Source organism: Lissotriton vulgaris, chromosome 10 (assembly GCF_964263255.1).
Source record: "Lissotriton vulgaris chromosome 10, aLisVul1.2, whole genome shotgun sequence".
Lineage (NCBI taxonomy): Eukaryota > Metazoa > Chordata > Amphibia > Caudata > Salamandridae > Lissotriton > Lissotriton vulgaris.
Genome location: NC_141698.1, coordinates 107883738 through 107894941, shown reverse-complemented (window position 1 = coordinate 107894941; position 11204 = coordinate 107883738). Strand labels below are relative to the sequence as shown.

The 11204-nt window shown below is 43.8% G+C and overlaps 1 protein-coding gene across 2 annotated transcripts in view; it reads right to left on the bottom strand.

Annotated features, from left to right (window-relative positions):
• Nucleotides 1-1259: 1259 nt before the first annotated feature.
• LOC147684768 (kinesin-like protein KIF19) overlaps nucleotides 1260-11204 on the bottom strand; it is a 1367439-nt gene continuing 1357494 nt past the window's right edge. For both annotated transcript variants that reach the window (XM_086940625.1, XM_086940626.1), the window contains exon 21: nucleotides 1260-2034. In XM_086940625.1, the coding sequence (XP_086796751.1) occupies nucleotides 1856-2034 (179 nt within the window). In that variant the 3' untranslated portion in view covers nucleotides 1260-1855. The remainder of the gene's footprint in view (nucleotides 2035-11204) is intronic.

Genomic DNA, 11204 nt, shown 5'->3' with positions numbered 1-11204 from the left:
AGCCGGAGGTGATTCAGGCCACTATTGGGGTGGAAGTTGACGAGGTTCATCTGCTTGGGTGGTAGCAACAGGAAATGCACAGCTGAAGCTCTGTATACTACAAGGTAGGCATATTTGCAATCCCTTTCCAATGCTGATTTGCATACAGCCAGTTGATGTCTGAAGGTCCATAGCGGGCAAAACAAAAATACATAGAGTAAATTGTAGCTTATGGTTAATTTTCCAGTGGTGGAAAATACATCAAGCAGTCCACCCATCAGTTTTTTGTTTTCTTCAGTGTGGTGCTCTTAGTGCCCATCCATGACTCCTGTGCTTACCGTGCGATAGGACTAAAGCTGCACCATACTGAAGAGGTCCAAATAGCCAAACTCGGTCTGGGGTTGCTTGTGTTCCAATTCACAGTGAAGCTGGCTTGGCAGTTAGGGCTGGACTGTTTCTAGTGGAGCAGGACCAAGATTGGTTTGCATAAGACTGGCTCCTTTCTGGATGCCATGATGGGCAAAAAGGATGGACTGGATGTGGTAGAGAGTAATTACCAGTGCCAGGGATTAATTCAAGTAATCCACCCATCAGTTTTAGTTTTGCTCTGGATGATAATTATAGCACGCTGTAAAAAGCAAGCCATTGCTATCATGTAGTTGTGGTGGGACAGATGTGATTGATTCCCTTTGCATTTGAAAAGATCGCTTCAACTGATCCTGTGAATAAACTGACACGTGGTATTTATTTATGAAATACACATAAAAGCAGTCTGAATAGCCCTTTGCTGTTTGCCATTTTCATTCTACTAGGACCTCATTCTTTGTAAATTGGACCAGTCTACTGACTTTTTTATAGGCGCTTTGAGAACATTACTCGGAGTAGTTACGAGCATGGTAGATATTCGCTTAAACAGTTATATATTTTTCTCTGAAGCGGACTATGCGTTGATACGGGATGAAGGGCACTGAAGTGCGATGATTTTGTATCCTTTGAATGTACCAAAGCCTAAAATCTCACTTAGTACCGTGGTAGCACCCTGTTATGACATAGAAAAGGAAGCATGGGCAGATTACTTGAAGTGGAGGTGCAGAGAACAACTTTGCATTCCGTAATATGTTTGATGAAAAATAAACATATTTAATGTATTTCTTAGATGTTTCTTTCCATGGCATAGAAAGCACTGTGTGACATATAATGTCTCTGCCCCTTTAGAATTCAACCCTCTAGAAGTTCTTGGCATGGTCTACTCAAAAAGAATTCCTCCATACAAACTTTATCCAGAAGATTTTGAATTTAATTATTGAAGCCTGGCCTGGATCTTTGGTGTCAGGCCCAATTTTACAATTCAGGTCAAACAGTGACTTGGAATCGATTGTTCATAAACAAGACAAGCACAGGGGTGGTACCTATTGTAGTGTCACCTTGTGGCTGCTGGATATAAAGTGTGACAGAGAGTTAGCAATCCATGAACAAAGGGGCCAACAAAGGCAAGTTATCACAAGACAATATTTGAAGCAACTACCTACACATAAGCACTCTACTCTGACATGATACATCAAAACGCAATGCATTTCCACTCTCTGACTTAGAACACAGAGGAGCATGCCTAGTCTCTTTGCAGTTTCAGCGAAGCTCAAGGGCTTCGTGGATTTACAAACAACATGCCCCTTCCTTTGATTTTGAGGTCCTTTGTAGCAGTCACGTTTATGTATTTCTTATTAATATCTTTCCCGGTACAAGCTATGACTGGTTTCAAAGGTGAAATGCTTTATTTATCATGTAGAAGTGAATTGCTCCGATCTTGTGTAAACAGTACTTTGACGGTACGAGATCGCCCATTCACTCGTGTCTCCCTCTGTTTGTGTGAATTACATCACTGGCAAGCATTTCGCCTCCCAGCCTCATGCTTGACGTGAATTTCTGAGCTCATGGTTGGTCGCGCATTCCAGCTCGGTCTTGTGCTCATGTTTGGCCACGTGTTGGCACTTGGTCGCTGCTTCAAAATACCAGTCGGTGCTTGAGTTAGGCGAGTGTTCACCCTTTCAGATGGTACTAAGGGAGAAATCATAGAAAAAGTGCATTAGATAAACCTAACATTAAGAAATATTCAAACAAGTCAGAACCCCTTCTCTCAGCAAGACCAGCGTGTAAATAAAAATGTAAAAAAACAAGCAATCACTTCGAATGTTTGTGCAGTGTCCAAGGTTTGGCAATTAGCAAAAGAATCTTTGCCGAGCATGATAATTGAAGCCAACCACTCACCATGCCAGCTGCTTGCAAGACCAGCTCCTACATCTAACGTCCCCTTAATTGTAAAGGCTCTAGACGCAGAGGTCTTCAAACTTTTTGATGCCGAGACCCCCTTGTAAAACATTTTTAGGGGTAAGGACCCCCTTCCGACAAAAGTTTCTAGAAACTGGTACCCCTCATCATCATCTTTTGACAACCATAAATGCACCTGTTAGACCCCATCACATCCATCCATTATTCATCCACCCACACTTTCACACATCCATCCATCCTTTCATCCTTCCATTCATCCATCCTTCATCCATCCACCCTTTTATCTTTCCATCCATACATCCATCCTTTACCCATCCACCCTTCCATCCATCCACCCATCATTCATCCACATGCCTTTTCACACATCCATCCATCATTCATCCATGCAACCTTTTATCCATCCATACATCCATCCACCCTTTCATCCTCCCACCCATACTTCATCCATCCCCCCTTATATCCATCCATCCATCCACCCACCCTTTCATCCATCCATCCACCCATTATTCATCCCCCCACCTTTTCACACATCCATCCATGCATCATTCATCCAAGCAACCTTTTATCCATCCATACATCCATCCATCCTTCACTGTCCACCCTTTCATCCTTCCATCCATCCACCCTTTTATTCATCCATCCATCCATCCTTCATCCGTCCACCCTTTCATCCTTACATCCATACATCTATCCTTCATCCATCTATCCTTCACCCATCCACCCTTTCATCCTTACATCCATACATCCATCCTTCATCCATCCACCCTTTCATCCTTACATCCATACATCCATCCTTTACCCCATCCACCCTTCCATCCACCCACCTATCATTCATCCACCCACCTTTTCACACATCCATCATTCATCCATGCAACCTTTTATCCATCCATACATCCATCCACCCTTCCATTCATCCTTCATCAGTCCACCCTTTCATCCTTCCATCCATCCACCCTTTCATCCATTCATCCACACTTTCATCCATTCATCCACCCTTTCATCCATCCATTCATCCTTCATCTGTCCACCCTTTCATCCTTACATCCATACATCCATCCTTCATCCATCCACCCTTTCATCCATCCATTCACCCATCATTCATCCACCCTTCTTTTCACACATCCATCCATCCATCATTCATCCATGCAACCTTTTATCCATCCATACATCCTTCATCCATCTACCCTTTCATCCTTCCATCCATCCACCCTTTCATCCATCCATCCTTTCATCCATTGATCCACCCTTTCATCCATCCATTCATCATTCATCCACCCACCTTTTCACACATCCATCCTTCATCCTTACATCCATCCATCCACCCATCATTCATCCACCCACCTTTTCTGTGCCTCTCTCATGGGGGGGGTGGGGGGGGGGCATGGGTCAGTATCTCTCTGTGTCTTCTTCCTTCTTTCCCGATCATTGGAGGGCATCTCTGTGCCTCCCTGCTGAGGGCGGGGACGTGCCACGGGACCCACAGCTCCAGGCGCGCAATATCCATTGACCTCAAAGGGCTACACTACAGCCTGCTCCCCCAGCCCCCCTCTGCCCCCCTCCCCCCACACACACACACTTCCCCTCCTCCCCCAGCTCGAAACGGCTTTAGGGACACACACACACAGCAACACCCGAGTACTTGACAGGTCTTTAAAATACCTTTTACTTGTTAATGAGGCTTTGATGTTTTTCACACCTCGGTGTGAATTAGGCCTCCACCGTGAGCACCCTCGATCAGCCCAAGCCAGGAACTGCACTCTGACAGAATCTGCGACCCCCTTCCAAGGACTCTACGACCCCCCTGGGGGTCGAGTCCCACAGAGTCTAGAGTGATGTGTGGAGTGAATGCGGGTGGGCAGCTGTGGTACTGCTGTGCTCCGCAGCCATCCGCTAAACCCTGCCACTCCTTTACTCTCACTCAGTGGTGTTCACCATCTGAGTGAATGCTAGGGATGATAAGGGACCTGCCCTTGTCTAGTGGACATGAACATGGGAGACCTTGTTCACCAGGCATTTAATGGGAATTTTCTTCTGCTCAGGCATTGCAGTTGCAGTCCTAGAAAAGTCGGTAGGTGGTGGGGATATTTTACATTTCTGTGGGAGGCTTTGTACCTCTTTGGATTTATTGGGAAAGAAACTATTTCCTCTTGCAGGACAACATCCAGCACCTACAATATTCATGCAAAAAGTAGAGTATATCAAATTTGGTGGGAGATGGGTGATTGAGGGTTTGAAGGGGACTCTTCTCTGTTCTCGCAATGTACCTAATGAGTTAGGCTTTCATTGGAAAACAACGTCCCTTGCTAAACAAGAAATAGCTACAAAACCAAGGGGAATAAGTTATGCACAAACTCTTCATATACTTAGAAGTTAAGTGCCTTCTAACTGGTTGTTCTACGTAAGAGGCTATTGTGCACTGAATTCTGTTGCATAAAGCTCTGGAAAAACCAGCAAGTCTAGCTCTTGTTTAGTGTTTCCTAAAGACTGCTTATACCAAAAACTTACATAAAGGAAACACATACACATGTAAGCACCCAACACAACTGACCCACCACAAACAGAAGGCATGCATAGGCTTATGCTTGCCTCGTGTGAATTGGCCAGTTACTTTAAGATAATCTCAATTACTTCGAGCCCTGGTCTTACCGTCAGATTCCTCTGTTGAAGTTTTCATTTCCCAGAAAAACTTTGACAAGCAATTTCCTTTTATTTTTTTAATTACCTCAATGGCCCACCCGTTGCTTCCTGTTCATGATGGCTAACAGTTAGTTGGACCAATACTGCTTCGTGTAGTAATCTTTTTTTTCACATTCTGAAAGCCATTTCTATGGGAGAAAGAAGGGGTTACTATGACTGTGACAAGGAAGACCTCGGATCAGAATAATGAAGATTACCAGTAAGTAACCAAGCCATTATCTTCTTGACCGCCTTCCTTGTCACAGTCCTTACTGTTGGAGTATATAACCAAGCAGAAAGCAAACAGTGAAAGGTAAGAAAAACCCATAACAAAAAATACAGGAAATTTAAAATTCTGCTACACCCAGTGTTTTTAATTTGTATGTTTGGTGAATTTACAAAGACTACAGATTCCAATACTTTAGCCCCAAAAGCTGTTGTGGAATACCCCTGTTTGTGCTCCATAATGTTCCATGAATGTGTGTGGGTTGGATCTTGTGGCCGCCACACAAATGTCCTTCATTTATGCCCCTTTGAAAAAGGCCTGTGACGGTGAGACTCTGCTGGTGGACCAGCCTTGGATAGTCCCATGAAGAGCTGTTCCTTGTGACTGGTAGCCGATGACAATAGTAGACTTCAGCCATCTACTCAAAGTAGTGGACGATGGCTTAAAACTTCTACCAGCCAGACCAAAGGTGACAAATAGGGAGTCCACTTTTTACACAAGAAGTTGTTCTCCTAATATAAATCGTGAAAGCCAGGCCCGATGTACATCCTGAGTAAGAAGGTCTATCTTGCTCTGAGATTATGATTTTGGGTAAAAAGAAGCGAACAGCAGATCCTGAGACATATGGAAAGACTTGATCTTAGTTAGGAAATCCCAGTCAAGTCTTAAAACCACTATTAGCCTTAGGGTGGTCTTCCCCCAAAATATTGTACTTACTTTCCTCCTCCTTTTGCTGATTCTTTTTGTTGGCTTTAGGACTCTGAGCACTTTACCACTGATGACCATTGCAAAAGTGTCTGTGCTTCTCCCCTAACCATGGTTACATTGGGTTAACCACAATTGGGATTTTTCATGTATCTGTACATCCCTAGTAGAGTGCAGTACCTGTGCGCAGGGCCTGTAAATGAAATGCTGCTAGTTGGCCTGCAGCACTTATTGTGCCACCCACACAAGTAGCCCTTTAAACATGTCACAGATCTGCCACTGCAGAGCCTGTTTGTGCAGTTTTACTGCCATGTTGACTTAGCATTTAGAACCCATTGCAAAGCCTTGAACTCCCCGTTTGTTATACATAAGTCACCACTAAGGTAAGCTCGAGGATAACCCATAGGTCGTGGTGCTGTGTAAGTTAAATATAGGATATGTACTTTTACGTTTTGCATGTCATAGTAGTGAAAAACACCTACATTCGTTTTTCACTACTGTTAGGCCTACTCCTCTCATAGGTGAATGCTGTGAATTCCTTATTACACTTTTACGGTATAGTTCCTGATTGAGAAGGAGTAGTTCTGTCATGTTTTATATCATTGGAATGGAAATAATAAATCCTCCTGTCATGTAGTTCCTACTAATCTGTAGGATCTGTGCATTGTTTGGACAACATAAACTAGGGGCTTGGTGTCAAGACTGATTTCGGACACTCCTGCAGGATACGTTGGCCTATAGACCTGCAACATACAGTGCCACCGTTAGCCCCCCTAACTTACCAGGGAGCAAATGGTTTCTGGCAACCACTGAACATAACAACTCTGACCCCTCAGGGATCATGGAAACAGTACAGACCTTTTTGCTTAGTCACGCGTGTGCTCACTATTTCTCAGAAAGGTATGCAGAGAATAGGCAGTGGGAGTTTTCAATCTATTTATTGAACCGACGTTATTCTTGTATAGAATACATGTGCTGCAATGATTAACAGACAGAAGCAGATAAAAGTTTTTACGAGCACCAAAAGCGTAAATAGTAGATATAGTTCTACTATGGTGCCTGAACAGGGTATATTTGCAGACATATAAAACAAGGAAGTAATCAAATGTACTGCTTCTATGCGAACCCTACTCTAAGTGTACCTTCAGTGTGAGTAGGTGTAAAGTCAAGTATCTCCCCAAGGGATATTCCAACCCGATTACTTGATGGGATAGAATGAAGCACCCGTCTTGGTCACGTACTGGACACAGGAACACAAAAAGTGGGCGACAGGAAGTTTATAGACCTGCGAGGGCAAACTTTCCAAAATCAATAGACAAAACACCAAAGATCCCTTGGGTCTAGACAGAGGGAGACGTGTCGGCTGACGAAGAATGCGTACCTTTAAAGGCCAGTTTCCCTCACCCACCAGTGGTGGCATGCTTCATCATTGGGAAATCTCCTTGCACCATGAAGGCTAGTCATGGTGCGGGCTACAACCCCCTCACTGAGAGGGAGGAGCACAGGGATGTTTTGTGTGTCAAAGGGGTTATTACTAAAACCCAGCATGAGCTTACAAGATGTGGTGTAGGGCGCAGTGCAAGTGATTGGGTGAATTAAAACTAGCTACAGGATTTACCACATGTCTTTATTCAGGCAACCATGTGCTAGGATTAAAAGGAAAAGGACACAAAGGGAACAATTAGACCTAGTTGAGCTACACTAAGATCACATACTGGACACCCCTCACGAGATATCAGACCACTGCTTGAGGATTTCTCAGCATGCAAAGACCCTCTATGTCAGCCGAAGAGCACCCTGTGCTAATTTATCTGGATGCTCATCATTTCTAAAAGAAAGCAGCCTTGCGATGTGCATATAGATTAGTGATGTTATAGATATGTAGATAGCCTAGTCGCCCTGTGATGAAGATAGAGATGACATTTGTACATAGTGCAAAACTAGACCTTCTACATGATGTTCAGGGCGTTGTCATAATGTTGTGCAAAGCTAGATGTGTAAATAAGTTTAGTTTCAGGGAAACTAATCCAACATTGTTGTGTATGCAAATATGTGTAAAAGGTCACCGCTGAAAATGTTATTTGTGAGAACATCACAAGAAATAAGCTGCTTCGCTACATGGGCCTAACTTGGGACTATAACACACACTCCTTATACTAAGGGTTGATATCTAAAAATCTAGCAGACAATTTTAAAAACTAGTCTTAAAAGCATCTAAAAAGCGGGCTTCCCCTTAGAATATTTATTTAAAAGTCTTTAAGTCATATAATTTTAAATCCCAAGCACTAAGAAAGATATGAAAAAGAAAAAGCTGTTTTGGTTAATTTTATTCAAAAAGAGGCCAAATTGTTCCCATGTGGAAAAGGCCAATTGTTTATATGTTCTGAATGGTAGACGCAACATTTCTGTTGCCCACAACCGTAGACGTTCCCAGAAGTGCACCTCGTAGCATGTTTATGGAGCAAAAGTGATTCCATCCGGTTCCCCCAGCAGCAGCTGAGGAAGGCGTTGTATCCCATAAGTTCTCTGCAGAGCCATTGTTCACATCAATCAAAGTGATGCCATCCCAGTGTGGCTCTAAAAATGCATTCACCATCAATGGAATACGCTGGGGACAGCAATATGCATGGTCCTTTAAGGGGTTCAACAGTACTTCAACATCCGGTGGTGCAACCAGTTCTGATCCGAGACATATATCCAGGATGCATTCATGGCTGCAAAGCAGACAGCGGTAGACAGTTTGTATGCAGACAGGCCTGAAGGATACAAACCAATGCTCGTTTAGTTCTTGAAGCCGAGGTGTGCTGAAGCAGTGTACCATACACTCAGGGCAACGCAGCACTAGCGCAGCTGTCTCCATTCTGAGTTGAACTGAGACGTCCATTGCGGAGCAGAAAAATGTAAATCAGAATTCCCACAACAAGTAGCAGGACAAGCAGGAGCCCTCCAAAAACGCTTCCCAACATGGAGTGTATGAAAGATGGCATGGCTCCAAAAATAGTCTTAAAGGTGCTAACCAAACCAGAGCAGATGCATTAAAAAAAGTGCACAATTCCCTTTGTATCAGACATGTTAAAAATACAGTGGACCAGCTCCGCAAAATGCACTAGGAAGTTAGTGTGTGTCTGTATCTCAGATGAGGACCTTTCAAGTTAAGCCACATCTTTTTGAAAAAGCATGGCTTTCAGCTTGCTCAGGGAATCAAATTTTGTGTTGTAAACATTTATCGAAGGCCATAGTGCAGCCTCCCTCACTGTGCGGGCAGGTGGAAACAGTACTTGTGCACAAGTCACTATGGAATTAACCGTCACTAGATAAAAAATGCCCAGTTCCATACCACAGCAACCTTGATCATTCAGCATCAAATAGCTCTCATTCGAGAGCAGCTTGAACACAGGATGAATCACGGCAGCTGGAGAACCCTTCAGATAACAAGACAATTTCGCCACTGAAGCATTGCCGGCCCTGTGGAGAAAAATGTACTTGCGGACTAAGGAACCGCTTAAAGCATCCAAGTAGTTGGAACCGCTAAGCAAACCTCAGTGTCCCCATTCCTGCATCTATCCCAATACTCATGCACATAACCTTCTCCTAGCGCTTCGTATGTGCCTACCTGTTGGTATTGGAGACAGTATTGGAATTGGAACGTCGTGACCGGCAGGGGGATATAACCATGGATTATCCAGTCAGTGGATGGTGTCTCAGCCACGGTGAAAGGTAATTGGTCTAATTCTTTAATGTGCAACATGGAATATTTTGTATCTCTGCATGCAATTTTTATCTGTTTTTCTGTTAAATCGTATGCCGAAAACAGACTTGTACTTTTCATGTAACACCATGCTACATGGCCAGAACATAATGTTTGTAACGTCCAGCTCAGTATTACAATTAACTGTAATTGGGACCTTAAAAAATAAGCACATTTTTGTGCAAAAGTCTTTGAACTACCTTTCGGTAGTGTTGGGCAGTTCCCATTGTGTGCAAATATAAACAGCACAAGGTACTAGCTTTGAGAAAAAAATGGTGACCATAATGCTGAAAACAGACCATGTCTCCACAATTACTTATACCATCATACAATTCATCATTCGAAAATGCAACTGATGGTTCTAGATCTGCAAGCAAATTATGCACAGATTTAATGTCCCAATCATCAGACAAAGTACTAGAGGTGATGATGTAATTTAAAGAAATTCTGAACAAACAAGGAATTTGCAAAAGTTCAGTAGTACCATACACATCATATGATACCCTGTCCCATGCAATTCCTCAGGAACTGGAACTGGTGTAATGTTCACCAGGGACAGGTCCCTCAGTTCATGGTGTGATAATGCATGTGGTTTAATAACCAAGTTCACGAGTTGTACTGCGGAGCGTTCTGGGAGAAAGTGTCCATTCAGAAGTAGGAAAAAGACAGCCACTATACCAATCCATAGTACCAGGAAAAGTATTCCAAATGTAATCCAGGGATGTATATCTGGATCAGCTCTTTCCTTGAGGGCCGAACTCAAGCCGTCTGCCTCACCCTTTTCATCTCTCCGAAACAGGCAACCTCATGCGGAGTCCCACAGGGCTCCTCCATCTCGCCCCTCCTCTTCAACTTGTATCTTCGGCCTCTGATCCACTCTTTAAAAGATATATCGGTTACCACCTTCAATTATGCGGATGACCTCCAGCTGGTCTTCACCTAAGATAGCTCCACTGATTCCATTCTTCAATTCCAAACAACCATGCTCCATATTCAGAGCTGGATGGACCGAAACCATCTGAAACTCAACCCGGGCAAGACTGAACTAATCCTGCACGGGAAGAGTGAACTTGTCTGGGGCCCTCACTATTGGCCGGCGGAACTGGGTCCCCCTCCTCCTCCTTCTTGATCAGTAAAAAGCGTAGGGGTCACCATTAACGCCGACCTTTCCCTCAGAGGTCAAGTGGGCGCAGTGGTCTCATCTTGCCTATTTCAGTTACGCAGAATCAGGAAAATTGCCCATCTGCTTACCCACTCTGCTCTGATACAGATTGTGATTGCCTTGGTTCTGTCACGCTTAGACTTTTCAAATTCCATCTACCTAGGCCTTCCTCTGGGCCTACTCAAGCGTCTTCAATTGGTTCAAAACCAGGCTGCCAGGTTAATCCATAAGCAACCTAGATGGCTATCTGCTAGACCAATATTGGATAAACTCCAATGGCTTCCTATGGCTCAACGTATCACCTTCAAGACTGGGTGTATTGTCTTTAAGGCTCTGCACGGTAATAGCCCAAAATTCATCAGCTGCAGAATAGTTAGGCATGTACCTCTCCGCAACCTCAGATCTGCCCACCTCCAGCTGCT